Genomic DNA, 21,968 nt, shown 5'->3' with positions numbered 1-21,968 from the left:
AGAGAGAGAGAGAGAGAGAGAGAGAGAGAGAGAGAGAGAGAAGAGAATATTCCATAGAAACTATAAAAAAAAAATTACAGAAACTCTGTAGAAAGCTAAAAAGTTCCTCATAGACACAAACACTTGAAAAATGGAAACATCATATAATTGAAGGAAAAATAATACTGTAGTATCGTCCTAAATCAATCCATATGTTTAACACAATCAAATTTCCAACCAAGAGCTTGGGGAGTATCAGTTCAAAAGATTCCAAAATTTATGCAGAAGAGTGAAAATGGAGGGAAAAAAAACCAATTCAGTGAACTTGCAAAATAGATATGATTAAGAATAAAAATTAATTCTAATAATAATTCTATTTATTCTAATAAATGTGTTTTAAAGTTGCAGTCTTTAAAGCGTCAATTGTCAGAGGTCATGTCACTGGTGTCTGTACAGGAAATCTATATATGAAAACAATGGCTTTCCCGGTAAGGAAACGATGGCTTATATGATAAGTTAGATTGAAAAATAAACACGGTTTCCATTTTGTTACTTAAAGAAAAGTAAGTTAAAACCATATCTCACTTTTCAACTGGGTATTATTCCAGTCATCATTTATGAGGGAGTAAGATGTGAAATTGGGGTGAGACTGGGTACGGTGGCAGGCACATACCTCTAATGCCAGGGGTCAGCAGCTTGAGGTCATCCTCAGCTACACAGTGAGTTCAGTTCCCGGAACCCACATGGCAGCTCACTGATGTCTACAACCCCAGTCCCAGGGCTCCAGCAGACACACACACAGGCAAAACACTAATTCACATAAAACAAAATCAATCATTGAATTTTTTTAAATCAGTGAAAAAACATGAAATAAAGTTTAAAACTTTTGTTTCAGATTTATTTATTTTGTTATTATACGTGTATGGTAGGTTTTTGTTTTGTTTTGTTTTGTTTGCCTGCCTGTGTGTGTAACACTTGTGTGCCTGGTGCCCCAGGAGATCAGAAGATGGCGTCAGATCCCCTGGACGTGGAGTTGCAAACTGTTGTAAACCACATGTCGTGGCTGGGAATCGAACCTGGATTGTCTTAGCGATTGAGCCACCTCTCCAGACGCTTCTAAAGTTGATATTGGGAGCCCATGTCGTGGAAGGGGAGGGCAGCTTGTAAGTTGTCCCCTGCCCTCCACATGGGAGTCATGGCACCATCGCCCAACCACTAACCCCACACTAAAGTGCCAAAGTATTAATTTAAAAATGTAAAAAGTAGAACCAGGCAATGGTGGCGCACACCTTTAATCCCAGCACTCGGGAGGCAGAGGCTGCCAGAGCTCTGAGTTTGAGGCCAGCCTGGTCTACAGAGTGAGTTACAGGACAGCCGGGGCTACACAGAAAGACCCTGTATCAAAAAAAAAAAAAAAAAAAAAAAAAAGACAAAATGAAAAAGTAAATCTGAGACACAATAAAGAGAAATAAGTGGGTAATTCTGACCACATACATACTAAGATTCCTCATGCTAAGACAACTGTGCAGAATAAGTCAAGTTGTATAAATACCTGTCATGACTGGGTATGGTGGTATACTCCTGTAACCCTGGCACTATGGTGATAGGTGACTCTCTATAAATTTGAGGCCAGCCTGGGCTACACAGCTACAGAGTGAGACCCTGTTAACAAAATAAACAAACAAAAACAAAAAAGGCCAAATTTATGATGATTCATTTTTCCCAGCAAACAAAACTCTCTTTGAAAGAAATACTCAATCAAAAGCAATTGAGTGGACTGAAAGGAAGGGGTGGACAGTTCAGTCAGAACAGTACTTGTCTTACAGACACGAGGACTTGAGTTTCATAAATTATAAAATAAAACCAAAAAAAGCGAGCCACGTAGGTACATTTACAAACCCAGCCTAGGGAGGAGGAGACAGGTGGATCTCTGGGGCTCACTGGCCAGCCAGTCTAATCTAGTTCATGAGTTCCAAGCCAGAGAGAGAGAGAGAGAGAGAGAGAGAGAGAGAGAGAGACCCTGGTTCAAAAAAAAAAAAAAAACAAAGCAAAGGGCTATTACCTGAAGTCCCCTCTGACTTCTGTGAGTACACACACTTACATTTTTATGCCCTGACAACATCCACCATGAACACCACACACACACACACACATACACACAACACACAGAAAGACTGAAGAAAGACTTGTTGCCTACTAGAATGATCTGGATCTCTTAAAAAAAAATTCTTTCTGCTTGGCTCCCTGGGGTTCTGAAGTATTCATTGGTGGGGTGTATGGCCCAGGCACTAAGATACTTAAAAGCTCTGCTTAGATAATCACATTCAAAAGTTTAGGAGTAAATGGATCATCTAAGAAATGCATAGGAGTGTATTGCTAATACTGAAAAACTTGAAATTTAAAAAATGAATGCCATTTTTCAAATGTCAACTTGGCAAGGAAAAGTCGAGAGGACTGGGGTGGGGGGTGAGGGAGACCCCACAGAGCATTACTACTGTTCCAATGGAAAGAGACCAAACATTTGCAGGGCATCTTGGTGGTTCCTTCCTTCCTTCCTTCCTTCCTTCCTTCCTTCCTTCCTTCCTTCCTTCCTTCCTTCCTTCCTTCCTTCTTTCCTCCCTCCCTCCCTCCCTCTCTCCTCTCTTCTCTCTCTCTCTCTCTCTCTCTCTCTCTCTCTTCTCTCTCTCTCTCTCTCTCTCTCTCTCCCTCCCTCTTTGAGATAAGGTCTCATGTAGACCAGGCTGGCCTTAAACTAACAAGGATCCATCGGCATCTGCCTTTCTAGTGCTGGGATCAAAGCCACTACTGCCCAGACCTGGTCATCTTACTATGTAAAGCCTGTATGACTTTTGACCAAGCAATTCTATTTCTAGGAGTCAGTTGAACATGAAGTCTTACACACAGTCTCAAAGGTGCTAGATTTAGCATGACTCTTGTGGCCTCTCTGTGTCTGTTTTGTTGGTCAGGTTCTAACCTAGTAGCAGATGAATAGAGACAGCCGTCAGTCCCACCCAGTCACCCATAGCATCTCTGGCTGGACATTCTGCAGCTTAGCCAGAAGAGGCATTGTTGTAATTTGCATATTAATGACACATTTTCTAGTGCTTTGGGCAATGTTATTAACATCAGAAATTAGAAATCTGGGCTACATACCAACTACCAGGACAGAAAGAACTACATAAAAAGACCCTGTCTCAAAAAAGCAAAACACAAAAAAAAAAAACAAAAAAAACCAACAATAAAAAACACAAATTAGTTTAAAATTAGAAACCTAATTTTATATGCAAAATAATATATCTAATAATATACCTTAATATATTTCTTAGTAACAGAAGAAAATAATAGGGAGAATTAATTTTCTAAACAAATCCAATATTACATAATTAATATGTGTATGCAAAAGCAACATTGATTTCTGTGAAGGTATGTGCCTAGAAAAAAGACTAAAAGAAAACACAGTAAGGGTTCATATGTCATCCCTGAGTGATAAGATTACTAGTAATCTTTATTTTATTTTGAAAACTTTTAAAGTATAATGCCTACATTGAAAATATATGAACAGAGAAAAACAAAGCAAATTAGATTAAAATTATTATATGTTAAATAAATGAAGCAAAAAAATGATATATTTGGAAATTGGAGCCCTTTCAAGCTTGCCTCTTTTTTCTCATCCTCCCCTGTTCCAGGCTACCAAGCCACATATTTAATTATGTCAACCCTGAGGAAAGTACATGGGGAGACTGTCTCATCCTCTAAGAGGGCATGGGTGTGGCCAGGTAGCTCCACCAATGGAAGGAAGCAACTGACCCGCTATCTACATCTGGGTCCTCCTTCTCCTACTCAAATGTCCACCCTTATCTACACTTGGTGGTACAGGCCTGTATCCCAGACATGTAAGAGGTTGAGGTAGCAGGATCGTAAGGTCAAGGCCCACCTGAGCAACAGAGCCGCTCAAGACCAGTCTGGGAAATTTAGTCAAACTGTTTGAAAATAGATGTGAGAAGAGGTCTGAGGAAAGCCCAGTGTGGTAGAGAGACTGTGAGGCCTGGACCTTAATCCTAAAAACCAAACCAAACAACACTCAGGTAAATCACCTGGGAACAGTAAACATTCATGGCTGGAACTAAGTAGAACCTGCCTGGGAGACCCTCAGAAGATCCCTGCTCTGGGCAAGGAGGCTAGTCTTTGTCTGGACATCTATAGGAGGCTGGCCTTTGTCTGGACATTTATAGGAGCCTGGTCTTTGTCTGGACATCTGTAGGAGGCTGGCCTTTGTCTAGACATCTATAGGAGGCTGGCCTTTGTCTGGACATTTATAGGAGCCTGGCCTTTGTCTGGGTATCTATAGGAGCCTGGCCTTTGTCTGGGCATCTATAGGAGGCTGGCCTTTATCTGGAAAATCTACAGGAGTCTGGCCTTTATCTGGAAAATCTACAGGAGGCTGGCCTTTATCTGGAAAATCTACAGGAGGCTGGCCTTTATCTGGACAATCTATTTCAGCTGTGCAATCCTATTACTTTCTTGCTGTGCCCCAGATTCTGAGGACAACTGTAATCTTTATAGCTGCTTGAGGCACCTGTGGGAGAGGCCTTCTAGAAGCCAGGATAATCTTGGATATCTCATATAACAAATGGCAATTGTAGCAATTTCATCAGTTAGCAAGGACAGGGCAGGGCAGGGCCAACTAGCCCAGAGAGAGAGTTGGCCTTTGGGCCCCTGGAAGCAAGGATCTGGGGGCAGCCTTTCACCTTTCTTGGAGTTATATCGCTCATCTCTCACACAACGGTGGCAGAAACATGGAACCCTTTGTCCAGAAGCTCTCACCTGCTGGCAGACACACCTTCACAAGTGGCACAAATGACATCTGAGGAGCACCTGCAGTGTGGAGGTGGAGGACACCAAAAAACAAGCCAAAGATACCTCTGACCAAAAGCCTGCAACAACAAAACAACTTCCCAGATGGTTGGAGAGACAAAACCCTCACCAACAAACATAAAGGAGATAGGTTTGGAGTCTAGCTAGGTGACGTTAGGCAATCATTTTCTCTGATTCATTTTTCCCTGTGTAAAACTGGGTCAGTAATATTCATTTCACAGGCTAGGTGTAAGATTATATACTCAGAGCTCTCACATGTTCTGTGTCTCCATATGTGTCTGTCTTTATCTCTCTCACACACAAACACACACACAAATGCACACACACACAGGTTGGAAGACTACCATGCAGATTCTGCTTATAATGAATCTTAAAAGTGTGTAGCTATTGATGGCTTTATTATTTTTTCCTACAGGACAAATAAATAAAAGAAACTAATTGTAAGAGAATTTGAAGGACAACTAAAGCTTAGGTGGGCTCTAGACCTTAGGAAAAGCTTTGCTCATTATGACAAAGATATTTGAATGCCTTGCCTATGCTTGGGACTATGTTGTTATGGAGTGCAGATATCAAAACGATTAAGACAGTTGCTCTTCTGTGTCTCCCAGCGGCATGGATTCACTAGATAAAGAGGAAATAAACACCAACCACTATCAGTAGCAGCTGTGCAGATATTAAGCAGGAGAACAGGATGCCATGAAGGACCATAACAGGAAGGCTCTGACTGCGGGAAGAATCAGGACCTCCCAGAGTGGGTAACCTTCATGCGTCAGCTAAGAGAAGGTTAGTACCTAGCTGTGTGTGGGCTTCAGAGAAGAGCCTCCCAGACAAAGGGTGCATCCCATGAACTGAGAGGCGGGAAAGGCTGGCACGCAACTCCACACCTGTGTCTGAAGCATAGAGAGTAATCCAGAAGGTGGGTCACACGTGACTTTGAAAGCCGTGGTAAAAACATTTGCATTTTATCATAAGGGATGGATGCCACTTCGAGGTAGTAAGCAGAGAGATGTTGTGAGCCCACTCTGCCTTGGGGGGCAGTGCAGGCTTGGCAGGACGGGGAGCAGAAGAGGAACCGCAAGTGGCTAGGGCAGAGAACAGAAACAATGGCTCAGGCCAGGGTCAAGGAGCACGAGGAGAGATGGGATTCAAGACTGCCTGAGAAGAACCTACTAGATACGGTGATGGAGTGGACAGAAGGATGAGACAGAAGGGACCCATTAGGCTTTAGTGACCTGGGACAACACAGAGGGATAGCCCTGAAGAAACTCCACTGGGTATCAAAATGGAAATCGATTGGGTAACTGAGCCCTGAGCTGAATCTTGACATGCAGGCAAGGTGTGGAGGACAGACTTCTACTCCAGGAAGGCAGGCAGCAGAACCCGGAAAGAGAAGTGGAATGAGCTTGCCTCACTATGCGTAGGTGGCCCAGAGTAGGGCAGGTCTTGCCAGGAGGGAAGGGTGTGAGCTGTGGACCACGGGGTGTGAACCCTGCAGGGTGGGAGCTGGGGTGTGGCCTCTGGAGTCAGGTGCAGATATGAACTTTGATGTTGGAGATAGTGGGAAGCTGGGAGCGGCTCAGGACAGCAGCCAGCATCTGCTGGGGAATACGGAAGGTGTGTGAGCAAGTGGCCCTGGAGTTTCAGCTTTCTAAAAGTATTTCTGGACCACCTCTGCACTCAGGAGGACAGCAGTGCATGATGGGATGCTTAGAGAAAAGACCTCTTGGCTCCCACCACACTCCCTCATTGGTTCATTGGTTCCCACCTTGTTGTCTATGTCTTTACAATCTACTCGTGCATGTCTGCTGGCTTTAGTTTGGGGCCAGGTCTTGGCACACAGGGGAGACTGATCTTCAACTCCCAACATTCCTGCTTCTGCCTCCCAGGTGGTGAGACTGTAAGTATGTGCCACCACAGCCAGCCTTCAGACTCTTTTGATGACTTTTCTGCAGCTGGGTGTCTGATGGCAGACATCAGGAGAGTGCAGAATTCTGCCTCCTCTGTCTGTGCCCTGTTCATTAAATCTCAACCTGGGCCATGGCTTTAAAAGCTGTTTGTATTTGGGGGCTCGTGACGTAGGTCAGTTGGTGGAGGGCTTGCCTAGCATGGGGAGAAACCCTGGGTTTGACCTTCAGCACCCCAGGAGCAGATTATGGCAGTGCAGCACAGGCCTGCAAACCCAGCACTCGGGAGGAAGAAAGAAAGATCATGAGTTCAAGACTATCCTCAGCTACGTAGCACGTTCAGTGGCAGATTGGACGGCATGAGATCCTGTCTCAAAAAAAAATTGTATTCTGCTTCATATATTCATACAGATTATCTCCCTGAGTTCCTAACTTTTCAGTTGGACAACCTGACACTTCTATTTGAGGGTGTCTCAAGTTTCCAGTGTCCAGGACGAGAACTGGGGACATAGCTCAGTTGTAGGACACCGTGGTCCAGCATGTTCATGGCCCTGAGCTCAATTCTCTGCACTGAAAATGTCTAAGACAGAAACCTCTAGTCCTTTTTACCCCAAGCTATTCCTACCCTGGGGTTCCCTACCTAAGTAATGGGGCCCAGCAGTTACAACGGCAAAAAGTTAAGCAATGTCTGTGATTGCTTACTTCACAGTCACTGAGTCTGGTAGGCTCTACTCTCAGAAGAGGCCCAAATCTACTACCCCTCACCAGGCCACAGCTAAAGCTGCCATCTTTGTTTTCCTGTTACCAGGTAGCATCCTCCACTACCTCCCAAGTGTGTACCACACACAGATGAAATCATCCCCCCAAGTTGAAGCCCTCTGGCAGCTTTCCCTGGACCTCAGAAGGAAGCTAATACTGCTCCGGCAGCTTCTGGACCAGATGGCTCCGACTTTAATTTTGACCCTGACATGCCCACCAGACACTGGGATTTTACGTTTCTAGAACCAATGACCCTTGTGCCGACCCCAGGACCTTTCTTTATACTCGGTTCTTTTGGGAACATTTTCCCATCATTCTTCTCTTCCTCATGGTTCTTGTTCAAATGTGCCGAGTCCGCCTGTCAGGGCTTCTCTGCTGTTAGTCACTCGCTGCTGAGTGCTTCGTCCTAGACATCAGAAGAGCGCCATAGCGATTTCCAGGCTCCCCTACCTGAGGACACACATCCTCCACTACCTCCCAAGTGTGTACCACACACAGATGAAATCATCCCCCCAAGTTGAAGCCCTCTGGCAGCTTTCCCTGGACCTCAGAAGGAAGCTAATACTGCTTCGGCATGAAGTAGGTGGCATGGAGGCTGGATCTCGCACGACCAGCTCAGCACTGTCTCCCACCCCTGAAACAATCCTAAGCACATAGTGGGAACTCTGTAAATATTTGCTCAAGGAATGTGTTCTGATGTGCCTGCTGGTTTTCTCAGGAGAATGTGGCAAGCCCATGAAGAGTTACCCAAGAATTCAGGGCAGGGACGGGAGCTCCAAGCAGTGAGGCGCAGCCAGCCTGATGAGCCGGTATTTACTGGAGGCTCTATGCTGTCTAGAAAGAATAGTCCACAGGGGTGGGCCTGGACAGAACCCTCCAAAGGCCAACACAGAGAACTGACCAGAAGCCGTCTGAAAATTGGTGGACTGTTCCTTCCAAAGCCACCATGTAGTTATAATCAAGGACCGCACTGAGCTGTGTTCACATCTTCCCAGCCAAGCTTGCCCTCCTGCAGATCTAGATGTGACTGTGGCCATTTAATCGCCAGATATTTCACAAGGTCTTAACGCATGGACACCTGAAAAATGTGATGGAAACTGACCACTCACTACAGAGCCTCATAGATTACAGTGCCTACATGCACACCGTGGAAAATGAACCAGCCATCAGGACAGTCATAGCGAAGCTCCAGGGATATAACTCTTTGGTATGAGCACTTGCCTACTATTTTCCATATCCTAGGTTTGATTTCCACTGCTACACCCACAAACACAAAATGCAATTACAGACTTCAGACTTTAATCTAGAAAATATACCTTAATTTTAGTCTAAAAAATACCCTGGGATAGATATGCCTAAATATTGTAAGCTAAATGTATAAATATTATCTAAGGGAAAAAAACTGAAGGGGGCGTATTGTACTGAGTTGGATGGTTTGCAGCATGTCTGCCTCTCAACGTTTTCCAAACTTTTTCTTTTATTTGTTTGTTTTCGGGACAGGGTTTCTCTGTGTAGCCCCGGCTGTCCTGGAACTCACTCTGTAGACCAGGCTGGCCTCAAACTCACAGAGATCCGCCTGCCTCTGCCTCCTAAGTGCTGGGATTAAAGGTGTGTGACACCAACACCTGGTCATTTCCAAACATGCTAAGAAACTACTTGCATATGCAGAGAATGAAACTACTAGAGAACCGAACAAGGGATACTAGAGCCCGAGGAGGAAAACAGGGAAGATGGAGGGGGGAGGCCAACAGGCAAAGGGGAGCAATTGGACAGAAGGGATGACATAATGTCTGTGTCATACAACCAGGAGGACAGCTGTGACTGATGACAAGTAAGGGACTATTTCCAAAGAACTAATACAGGAATTTGAATCTTCCTAACATAAAGAAATGACAAATGTCTGAGGTGATAGGTACATCTGCTTAAATATCACACTGTGTCCCACAAATATATGAAGTTGCAATGTGTTAAAATAAAAATAATTTTGATGGTTTGTTTAGGTGTGTGTGTGTGTGTGTGTGTGTGTGTGTGATGCTGGGAACTGAACCCTGGGATCCTCTAAATAGATTTAATTATTTACTTTGTTAAGATTTATTTTAATTATGTGCATGTGTGTATATCTACACATACCTACAAGTATGTTTATGTGTGTCCAGGAGCCCATCGCGGCCAGAAAGGATGTCACATCTCCTGAACCCTCATAGCTATCCTCCTGTGCTGCATGAGAGTGATGGAAGAGTTAATTTCATTGGTTAAATAAAGAAACTGCCTTAGCCCTTTAATAGGACAAAAAATTAGGTAGGCGGAGTAGACAGAACAAAATTCTGGGAGAAAGAAGCCAAGTCAGTGAGTCGCCATGATTCTCCCACTCCAGACAGACGCAGGTTAAGATCTTTCCTGGGAAGCCAGCTCGCGGTGCTACACAAAATATTAGAAATGGGTTAGATCAATATGTAAGAACTAGCCAATAAGAGGCTGGAACTAATGGGCCAGGCAGTGTTCAAAAGAACACAGTTTCCGTGTAATTATTTCTGAGCATAAGCTACCTGGCGGCCAGGAGCCAGGCGACAGGAATGCGGCCCACTCCTATTACTACAGAGTGGCGCCCGCCGCTCTTATCACAACATGAGAGCAGAAGCTATTCTACCCTCCTGTCCAGCTGCTCATCCTCGCCTGTTGGCCTCCTCCCTCCGTCTTCCCTCCTACAGCCTTCCTTGGGCTCTGGCGCTGTTATTCTATTTTCTAGTAGTTTCATTTTCTACATACACAAGGCGGCTGTGAACTGAACTGGAGTCTCACGGGGGAGTAGTATATGCTATTAATTGCCGAGCCATCTCTTCAGCCTCACTCCTGTATTTTTTTTTTTTTTTTTGGATTTTCGAGACAGGGTTTCTCCGTAGCTTTTGGTTCCTGTCCTGGAACTAGCTCTTCTAGACCAGGCTGGCCTCGAACTCACAGAGATCTGCCTGCCTCTGCCTCCCGAGTGCTGGGATTAAAGGTGTGCGCCACTACCGCCCAGCCTGTATATCTTAAAAGAGACTTTAAGCCAGGCATGGTGGCACACAGCTTTAATCCCAGCGCTCCTGAGGCAGCGGCAGGCAGATCTCTGTGAGTTTGAAGACAGCCTGGTCTACACAGTGAGTTCCAGGATAGCCAGGGTTATGTAGAGAGACCTTGTCTTTAAAAATAATAATAATTAATACCAAGAGAGAGGGGGGCAGAGAAACTTTAAAAGTAAATCTTCTTTACTTAACTCTGCACAAAACTCAAGTCCAAGTGGATCAAAATCCTCAACATAAATCCAGATACACCGAACCTGATAGAAGAGACAGTGGGAGCAGCCTTGACTGCATTGGCACAGGAGACAACTTCCTGAACAGGACACCATAACATAGGCACTGAGATCAATACATAATGAACAGGACTTCATGAAACTGAAAAGGCCACCATCAATAGGACAAAATAGCACCTACAGAATGGAAAAAGATCTTCACCAGCCCCACATCTGATAAGGGACTGATTTCCAAAATGTATAAAGAACTCAAGAAACTAGACATCAACAAACCAAATTATCCAATTAAAACATGGAGTTCAGATCTAAACAGAGAATTCTCAACAGAAGAATCTGAAATGGCTGAGAAACACTTAAGGAGATGTTCAACATCCTTAGCCATCAGGGAAATGCAAATCAAAATGACTCTGAGATACCATCTTACACCTGTCAGAACGGCCAAGATCAAAACCACAAGTGACAGCTCATACCAGAGAGGATATAGAGCAAGGGGAACACTTCTCCATTGCTGTTGGGAGTACAAACTTGTACAGTCACTTTGGAAATCAGTATGGCAGTTTCTTAGGAAACTGGGAATCAATCTATCACAAGAGCCAGATATACCATTCTTGGGTATATATCCACAGGATGCTCAATCATACCACAAGGACACTTGCTCAACTATGTTCATATAAGCTTTATTTGTAATAGCCAGAAACTGGAAACAACTTAGATGTCTCTCAACCGAGGAATGAGTAAAAAAAAAAAATGTGGTACATTTACACAATGGAGTATTACTCAGCTGTTAAAAACAATGACATCATGAAATTTGACGTCAAATGGATGGAACTAGGAAAAAAGTCATCTTGGGTGAGGTAACCCAGATGCAGAAAGACCATCATGGTGTGTGTGCACTTGTAAGTGGATATTAGCTGTTAAAGTAAAGGATGGCTGTGCTTCAATCTACAGACCCAGAGAGACTAGTGAACAAGGAGAGTTCAGGGGGCGGGGGTACCCAGATCTCCCTGGGAAGGAGAAATAGAAGGGCTTTCATTAGTAGACTGAGGACAGATGGGGTGGGAACATGAGTGATCAGGTTGGGATGGGGCACTGGAGGGGTCTGGTGCTAAGGGGACGGCTGTAGGGGACGGCATTTCAGGTTGGGTGGAAGCCTGGAACATGGGAATCTCCCAGGAGTCTACTGGGAGGATCCCAGGTCAGACTCCTAGCAATAGTGGCTAAGCATCCTGAACTGGCTGTCTCCTGTGACCAGATTGGTGCCTGGCTCAACTGTCATCAGAGAGGAGTCATCCAGCAACTGATGGAGGCAGATACAGAGACCCACAACCAAACATAATGCAGAGTTCGGGAATCCTGCAGAAGAGGAGGAGAAAGGAGCATAGGAGCCGGAGGGGTCAAGAACACCACGGGAAGCTCACACCATCAACTAACCTGGGCTCACAGCAACTGAATCTAAACTAGCAACCAGGGAGCCTGCATGGGACTGACCTAGGCCCTCTGCATATATGTTACAGTTGTGTAGCTTGGTCCTCTTGTGGGACTCCTAACAGTGGGAACAGGGGCTGTCTTTGACTCTTTAACTGGCTTTTGGGACCCTACTCCTCATGCTGGGTTGCCTTGCCCAAGGAAAGATGCTTAGTCTTACTGCGACTTGCTATGCCATGTTTTATTGATACTCTGGGTGGACACAGAGAATGGGTTGGGGGGGGATGAGGGTGGGGTTGAAGGGAGAGACTGAGAGGAGAGGAAGGAGGGGAAACTGTGGACGGGACTTTTAAAAAAATGAATCTTGTTTAATTAAATAATATTAGATGTATTTTATTGTAGTATACCTGAAATGATATTCATAAAAATTAAATAATGAAGTATAAGAAACTAAATGTCTTTCTGTGGTAGTCTATGTTCCAGATAAATAGCCTCTCTACTATAAAGCAGACAGAAAAAAGATAAGGGCATCTGGTACCACCTCATTCCTAGAGCCCAATATGTGTGAAAATAGCAAGGTAGAAGAGAAGAAACAGTGGCCGCCATTGCTCTACCTCAGGTGCTCAGGCTCTATGCCAAGCAGCTTATCAACTTCTGACCTGCTATTTCTCTATAGATAAGGAAGCAGGAGGCCCAAGCAGTTGAGGAACTCTTCTGAGGTAACAGGATGACAAATGACAGAGCAAGGGAATGGAGCCCCATCTGATTCCCAAGCAAGGCTCTTAACCACTCTAATGAGACCAATACTGAGCTACTGTGCTTTAATTGCCACTGTAACTTCTTAGCTGCGCCTCAGAGGTGAGTCAGGAGGCATAGGATGCTGGGCAGGCAAGGACAGGCCAGCGACTTCTTTATCAGGGCATAGGGGAGAAAGACTGTCCTAATCCCTGACTCTCCTTTTTGCATAGCAAGAGCATGCCTAGTTTCCCAGACACAAACTTCTGGGAAGAAGGTGGCACCAGGAAGAGGAAGGAGAGCAAGAACTAGCATCTAAGGAACAGTGGGGCTTGGGGGAAGGGGGGAAGGGAGGCTAGTGTGGGGTAGAGAAGTTGCAGGAAATCCTGGCGGCCCTTGGCTGCTCATCACCTGTGACTCTGAGAAGGGTCACCCGGAAGAGGCCCCACACCTCCACAGAGCAGTCACCTTGGTTAAGGGGTGGAGTCATGTTCTCGTGAGGGCTGGGCCACCCCACAGCGTCCCTCACAAGTTACATTATGAGGCTGAGTTGCGGGATGTGGTAGATGCTAGCGTATATGTATGAAGTGGCATCTTCTAGAAACAGGCGTGATGACTTTGCGGTTGAGGCTCAGGATGGATTCACCAAGCCAGGGACCAGACAGAGGGGAGGAGAGAGACCAGTAAGGCCTGTAGGAGGTGAGGGGGTCCATGGCCTATGTGACCACTTCTCACTGCCGGAGAGGTCACACAAAGTGTGAATCACCATACCTTCCCAAACCCTGGCTGTCAGCGGAGGGACGCAGAAAGATAACCGTGTTACCTAAAGACGCCCTTTGGCTTTTGTACAGTACTACGTTTATCAGATGGAACTTGTTCAAGATGTTCCCTTCCCTGCCCAATAGGCAGGGCTGTGAGAAGACCAAATCAGTACGCTCCCTCAGACTCCCTCCGAGTTGCACGCGGCCACACGAACGACACTGCTGTACCACTGTGTGGACTGTGTATCTGTGTGGTTTGTCCCAGGCACACTCTGCTAATCTGTCACAAGAGTGACCATACTCTTTCTTCTCAGTAACCCATAGACAGAAATAGATACCCATCTGTCTTAGTCCCTGTTCTGATGCTGTGGAGAAACACCATGACCACAGCAATTCTCATAAGAGAAAACATGTTTTATTGGGGGCTTGCTTAAAGTTTCAGAGGCTTGGTCCGTCATGAGCATAGGGGGAGTATGGTGGCAGGTATGGCAAGCAGGGTGCTAGAGAAGAAGTTGAGAGCTTTATCCTGATTCATAGGTAGAGAGAGAGAGAGACAGAGAGAGAGAGACAGACAGAGAGAGACAGAGACTGGGTCTGGCTTGGGCTTTTGAAACCTCAAAGCCCACGCCCAGTGGCATATTTTCTCCAACAAGGCCACATCTCCTAATCCTTCTAATCCTACCAAAGAGTTCCACTCCCTGATGACTAAGAATTCAAATGTAGGAGCCTATGGGGGTCATTCATATTCAAACCACCCCGTCATCAAAACTATCTGTGTGACCTTGAAAATGTTCCTTACCAGGGCTGGAGAGGTGGCTCAGCGATTCAGAGCACTGGCCTGTCTTCCAGAGGACCTGCGTTTGGACAACCACTTGGAGCTGTAACTCCATCTCCAAAGAGGGGTCTGACACCCTCTCCTGGCCCTGTGGATAACCGTGCACAAGTGACATACAGTATACACTTACATAGATACACACACAGAGCTTTCAAAAAGTCTTAAAGGAAAAAAAAAAAAAGCTGCCTAATACCTCCGAGCCTTAGAGTCTCATCAGATGCAGCTGTGAATCCCTGCCTGGCAGAGTAGCAGATACACAGACGGTTAAGACCTCTGTTAACTGGTTTTCTGAACACAGGGAAGTAAGGACAGGCAGGTGATTAGGGTGGGGGAGGGGCCCCTCCAGAAAAGAAAGAAACGAACAAAACGTGACATCTATATGAAATGAACAAAATATGACCTCTGCAAGGATGCAGGTGATCTTATTCAGAGTTGGGGGTGGGATGGAGGGGACGACAGGAGCCCTTCCCCTCAGAACACAGACATACCTGAGAGCCACAAGGAGCCATGGGAAGTAAAGGTGGGCACACAGCCGTTTCCAGGCCCTGTGTATCTTCAAATCCACTGCAGTTTCTTCCTGGCCCACTGTCTTCTTCCCCTTGTGGGCTCTGTGGGACGAACATGTTGGTTTCTACGTCATGGTGGCCTTCTGGGGGTTGGATTGTTCCAGCCATGTCTGCATCGTCGGAGCACAGGATAGACCATGCAGAGCTGAAGCTGATTCTTAAGAGCAAGGTGTCCTTGTGGGGCATCCCAGGGGGATGTCAGGAGCTTTGTGAGAAAGGAATGGTGCCATCAGGTTCCTCCTGGAGAAATGTCAGGTGAATTATTAAGGACGGAGGGGAGGAGGTCACAGCTTTGCAAAGGGAGCTCCCCTCTCGGAAAATGCTTCTACTGTCACTGGTGAAAGAAAGGTTCTCTTCCGTGCAGAGGGTCAGCTGGCAGCTAGCACTGTGCGCAACCCACACCAGCTAGTGTTTGGTGAGAGGAGACCTGCGTTTCAGGGCCACGTGATTCAGCCTCGGGGCTGTCTCCAGCTCTGCACTGGAGAAGCTATTTTAAGTAAGAAACTCAATATGTCATAGAGAGGAGGGGGGCGGTGGAGCGGCCGAGGCTAGCAGGTCCTAAAGGAGATTGTATTCCCGGGAAGGTAAATCCATTGCTCAGCTTTTGCTGTCCCTCAGCGCCCCCAGATCTCTGTTTGAACCCTGAAAACAAACATCCACCTCTAGGCTTGGAGCCGAAGGTTCACCCTGCCTCTCATTCATCTCTTTCTTTGGTTTGATGAATGATAATCAGCTTTAAAGAGAATGCATCATGGTATTACATTTAAAATCACAAAAACAAAAGCAAGCCAGGCCCTCTAGAATAAATAGCAGGCCGCTCTTCTGACCGCTGAGGCTGAGCCATCCTCCAGGGCTCTGACAAAGCACACTGGCTTAGGTTTTCCATTTCTCCAGGGTCTGGAGCCTGCAGAGCTGTGGCCAGTATAGGCCAGTAAGTAGGAAAAGAAAACTGGGCAATATCAGATGTGGACATAGCACTTTATATTATTTTTTTATTTGTCATAAAGGAGAGAGAAAGCTTAAATTGAGAAAGGAAAAAAAATCTATGGATGAAGGATTCTAATTGACAAGGGCCTTTGAAGCCAGGCTATCTTGAAATTAAAGAGAAAGCCACAGGGAAGACCCAGAAAACCCCTGATTCCAAATGAATCGTGTGTGTGTGTGTGTGTGTGTGTGAGAGAGAGAGAGAGAGAGAGAGAGAGAAAGAGAGAGAGAGAGAGAGAGAGAGAGAGAGAGATTAAAAGACTCCTTAAAATTTTTCTTGCATGCATTTTTGTGTGCATGCATGTGTGTGGGTATGTGTGTGTGCTCATGCACATGTGTGTGTGTGTGTGTGTGTGTGTGTTCATGCACGTGTTGAATGGGCAAGTACATAGGGAGGCCAGAGGTCAATTCTGGATGTCTTCCTCAGTCACTCTCCATTTTATTACTTCTGAGACAGAGTCTCTCATCAAACCCAGAGCTTACTAATTCAGCCAGAGTGGCCAGTCAGCAAGACCCTGGGATCTGCTTGTCTCTGCCCTCATTCCCAAAGTGCTGGAGTTACAGACAAACGTTGGGGATTTTAAGTGGATTTTTGGGGAGCTGAGCTTAAGTCCTCCTGCTTACACGGCAGGCACTTTACCTCCTGAGTCATCTCTCCAGCCCCAGAAGCAAAGGTAAATATGTTGGAACCTTATGAAGGTAAAAGGAAGCTTAGGCATCTCCATGCATTCTCTGCCTGTCCTAGACAAACTTTTTTTCCTTGACACTCTGCCCACTCCACTCATTCAGATAAGACCTAGAATGACATTGGTGCATGGGTACAGGCAGCTGACCAGTTAGAGCCTGGCCATGGGTCTGATCTGGTGCCAGTGTGTGTGATGGCCAGAGTTGAAGGTATAGACCAAGCATGGTGGAGCTCCATGGAGAGCAGCTCACTGTACCTGAAAGGCTAGCTACCAGGCCTCATAGGATGCCCCTGTGATTTAACCCTTAAATATCTCCTATAGGCTCATGTTTTGTCACTTGTTCCTGTCTGGTCAGAAGCATCACCTCAGCCCCTAACATCCTTATCCAAAAAGTCTGGGATGTTTGGTTGGAAGGGTCACCCTAGCTCCCTGGCACCCATTTTGGAATGTTGGGTGGAAAGCTCCATTTCAAGCCCCCTCCTTTGGGAATTGCCTGGGTCCAAACTCCACCTCTGAGAAAGTTGGCCAAATGGTGACTCCTCCCCAGAGAGAGTCAAGACCACTCCCTCAGGCTATTTAAACTGCCCCCCAGAGAATGAACGCGTGGTCTTTCCAGTTCTCCTTCCCCCAGAGGGCCATCAGGGAGGGCTGCCATCCATTAAACGTGGACTTTTTCTAATTTGGTTTGATTTGGATTATTGCGTTGGTGGAGAGGCTTATTGGTCTGGAAAATATTTTACAGTTCCCAATTGGTGACATTGTTTGGGGAGCTGGGAGCCTTGAGAAGGTGGGGCCTAGCTGGCAGGAATCATAGCAGTTATAGACCTCTGGAGGTGATATCCAGACCACTGACTCTGGTCCTGCTCCCTGCTTCCTGGTCTGATGCACACAAGGAGGCTTCATCAGGAACTTCCCCACACCTTCCCACTGTGCCTCGCCTGCCACGATGGACTGAACCCCCTAAAACCGTGAGCCAAGATAAACCTTCCCACCATGCAATTGTTCTTACCTGGCATGGTAAAACCCACGATGCCACACACGTTTTTCTCCTCCTCTCTCTCTTTTTAAAATTTGCATTTATTTATTAATTTTTATACACTTAAGAAGTTGCCATCTTTCCTTCCATGAGGCGGGTCCTGGAGATTGAAACCAAGGCTTGGTGGCAAGTGTCTTTACTTGCGGAGCCATCTTGCCAGCGCACTTTCCTCCTCTTCTTCCTTCTGCCCTCCAAGACCCTCTCCTTGCTTGGGTCATAACTGCCTACTGTGCTCCATGCTCCAGAGCTTTGCCACAGCAGGAACTGCAAAGAGGGTACAAATGGGGGATAACTAGGGACTTAAAATGAGGGAAGGGAACTACCACGAATCCCATCCTGTGCGCAGAGAGAAGCCCAGTTGAGCCTTCATGCTTGCAGGTCTGAATCCCATAAACATGTTTTGGTTTTTTTTTGTTTTTGTTTTTGTTTTTTGGATTCTTGAGACAGGGTTTCTCTGTAGCTTTTGGTTCCTGTCCTGGAACTAGCTCTTCTAGATCAGGCTGGCCTCGAACTCACAGAGATCCGCCTGCCTCTGCCTCCTGAGTGCTGGGATTAAAGGTGTGCGCCACCACCACCCGGCCTATAAGCATGTTTTAAGGTGGTATCTCAAGGCCTTGCCTTGCTTATTCCTGTAAAATGACATACTGAATCTACATACATACATACGTGCATGCACATATATATATATACATACAAATAAAAAAATCAATCAAAATAATTACAACTTCAGCCAAAGCAACAACTCCAATGGCATTCTTACACTCCACACAGGGCAACCAGAGCCTACTCCACCCCCCATCCCTTCCAGAGCACCTGGCCAATTGTCTCCAAAAGGTTCCATTCCCTACTTGTGTAGAATGAAGCAGACCTGTGTCTTCCAGACTGATGGCTGCAGATTATTGGTGATATTGGGGTAAACCACCACCACCCCTAATGACAACTGTACTTCTTTTACTTAAAAAATAAATAAAGAGGGAGAACTATTTCCCAGAACAAATCAAGCCAATTTCATTTTCTCATTGATTTTCAATAGGATAATAGTTATTCTGTTTCCAATTTTCCATTTAATTTTTTTGAAATCAAGTCTTCCCTACATATCATAAAAAAACCTCTGTGTGTGTGTATGTGTGTGTGGTGTGTGTGTGTGCATGTGTGTGTTATGTGTGTGTGCACACAGACACACATGTATGCACTCGGCCATCAGTGTGCTTATGGAGACCAGAGGTTGACGTTGGCTGTTCTCTATTGCTCTCATCTTTTTTTTAATTAATTAAGTGGTGTGTGCCTTCCTGTGCACAGGCCACAGTACACACTTGGAAGTCAAAGGACAACTTTATGGGAGTCTGCTTTTCCTCCCACCTCGCTTTGAGGCAGGCTCTCTAGGTCTTTCTGCTACTGCCCACTTTTGCAAACTCCCAGTCTACTGTTTCTGTCTCCCATGGTGCTGCAGGAGAACTGAGATTATGAATGCCCAGCACCACATCCAGTTTTCTGCATGAGTTCTGAAGATGGGACTCAGGCTGTTGGAATCTTATCCTTTAAGCCCTCCCCTTTTTTTCTGAGCCCTGGGATCTCCTTGCCTCTACACCCATCCCTCCCCCAAGAGTACAAAATATACCAACATGCCTTGCTTTTAGATCGGTGCTGGGTATCTAAGCGGTGGTCTTCATACTTACACAATAGGGACGTTGGCCATTGACCCATCCCCCAGTCCCACATGCCATAAAGCTTTATCCATGGCATAATTAAAATAGTCTCCATTATATTAAAAGTAGTCATTTAGGGTGCTGGAGAGACGGCTTAATGCTCTTAGCAGTTAAGAGCATTTACTACTCTTGCAGAGGAACCAAGATCAGTTCCCACCCCCGCAATCAGATGGCTCACAACTATCTATGACTCCATCTCCAGAGAATCTGATATGTGCTTCTAGTTCCACAAGCACCTGCACTTACATGTACACATACCCACAGATACACTTAATTAAAAATAAAGTAAATCTTACAAAATAGACACTTAACATCTGGGAGTCCATGGGAAGAGAAAGGCATATTCTGTCTCCAGGGACAGGCTTCAGAAAGAAGAACCTCAGTAAGAAAGCCCTGTGGAGCTGAGTGTGCTGGCTTGCACCTGTAATCTCAGTACTCTGGAGTCGGAGGCAGGAGGATCATCATGGGTTTGCAACCGTTTTTAGCTACAGAGTGGGTCTCTGTCACCAAACAAACAAAAGAGAACCCCTAACACAGAAACAGAGGACAATCACACTGAGAGACTCATTGTCAGATGAGCAACATCACACTGTTCCCTCATAACTGTTCCAGCGGAGTTTGTGCTAATGACATTGCGGCAAAATACCTGGCATCTTTAAGCTATGAATGTTGGATTCCCCTCTGCATACTGTGAATATGTTTTATTACCATTGGTTAATAAAGAAACTGCTTTGGCCTATGGCAGGTTAGAATATAGCAAGGCAGAAATTCTAAGCAGAGAGAGGGGAGAAACGAAGGCAGAGTCAGAGAGACACCATGTAGCTGCCAAAAGAAAAAGATGCCAGAACCTTACCAGTAGACCTCAGCCCCATGGTGATAAATAGATTAATAGAAATGGGTTAATTTAAGATGTAAGAACTAGCTAGAAACTTAAGCCATCAGTCAAATAGTGCTGTAATAAGTATAGTTTCTGGTGACTGTTTGGGTCTGGCACCTGGGAAATGAAGGCACAGTCCTGGCTTACTGGTTATAAGATAGAAAGGTTTCTTTTGGCTCACAGCTTCATTGGTCTTATGGTTTCTGTTCATGATCTTTGGGCCCGTGCTAGCACAGTTCATTATGGCAGAGAGGTGTGCCAGAAGAGGCAGTGAACCTCGAGAGGGTCAGGAAGCAGGGCGCAGTGTACTGCAAACCACCCAAGGCCTGAAGTCTCCCATGGTGCTTCACCTCCTATAGGTACCGCCACCTCCCAAGAGCATCACAGCCTTTAAACCAAGGGCCTTGGGGGAGCATTCACCATCCAGCTATGGCTGGGCATAGTGGCACACACTTATGATCACAACACTTGGGAATCTGAGGCAGGAGAATTACAATGTCAGGCCAACATGGGCTTCACAGCAGACCCCATCAAAAAAACAAAAAACAAAAAACAAAAAAATGAAACAAGAAGATCCATATTATCAAACTGCTTACATGAGCCTTTCTGGAATTATCTCTTGGCCCTGTTGAATTGTTTAGTGCATAGGGTAATGATGCCTCTAGATTTTGGAGGCTGAGGACTCACTTTATAGGTAGGTGTTCCTTCCAGAGTAGACATTCATTTTAAAGAATCAAAAAAAAAAAATTCACAAGTATAAAAGCATTTCCACAATAATATTGTGGTTGTTTAAATGAATTATGGAAATGGAGTCAGCCCGGAAGACATTGTAAGTAACAGGATTGGGGTTTACAAAGCAAAGTTGGTGAGAGTCATTGGGAAAAACTAAACAGTTTCACATGTCCCCCAGAAGGAGCCAGGGCTGTTTGGTAAACTGGTTCCATTTGAAAAGAGCTTGAAGGAGAGCCCCAGGGGATATTAGCTGCTGCCATGGTACTGGGTGCAATGGGGCTCTGCCCCAGTGCTCTGGTTTCAAGGAGCAAAAACTGGCTTCATTGGCTCCTCCAAAGGAGGTGGGATTGTGTAAGGTACAGACGGTCTATGGCCATCATCCAACAACCATTCGGTGCTCTTCCCGGGTCCGTGCAAACTCTAAAGGTGTATCCGGACATACGGAAAGCTGAACCTTGTGCTTTCTGTGGGTGGGAGGCCTTCATCCACAGGGAATGTTGCCCTCCCACCAGCCATCCGAGAGATGGAGAGGTTGATGGTGTTGGGGGCCTCACAGATATCTAACCTGCCTAAGTCTTATTTTATTTTATTCATCTATTTTGATTTTTCAAGGCAGGGTTTCTCTGTGTAACAGCCTTAGCTGTCCTGGAACTCTCTTTGTAGACCAGGCTGGTCTTGAACTCAGAGAGATCCTCCTGCCTCTGCCTCCCAGTGCTGGGATTAAAGGTGTGTGCCACCACCCCTTGGCTATTTTTTTTTTAATTTAAGAAATTATACTCCATTTTACCTGCATGTATGCTTGTGCAACGCAAGAGT

The 21,968-nt window shown here is 45.7% G+C and overlaps 1 protein-coding gene across 1 annotated transcript in view; it reads right to left on the bottom strand.

Annotated features, from left to right (window-relative positions):
* Pla2g4e (phospholipase A2 group IVE) overlaps window positions 1-15,547 on the bottom strand; it is a 74,828-nt gene extending 59,281 nt beyond the window's left edge. Inside the window, exon 1 of the mRNA XM_057781522.1 lies at window positions 15,054-15,547. Coding sequence (XP_057637505.1) covers window positions 15,054-15,317 — 264 coding nt within the window. The 5' untranslated portion in view covers window positions 15,318-15,547. The remainder of the gene's footprint in view (window positions 1-15,053) is intronic.
* Between the last annotated feature and the right edge of the window lie 6,421 nt (window positions 15,548-21,968).

Source organism: Chionomys nivalis, chromosome 9 (assembly GCF_950005125.1).
Source record: "Chionomys nivalis chromosome 9, mChiNiv1.1, whole genome shotgun sequence".
Lineage (NCBI taxonomy): Eukaryota > Metazoa > Chordata > Mammalia > Rodentia > Cricetidae > Chionomys > Chionomys nivalis.
This window is presented reverse-complemented; position numbering and strand designations above follow the sequence as displayed.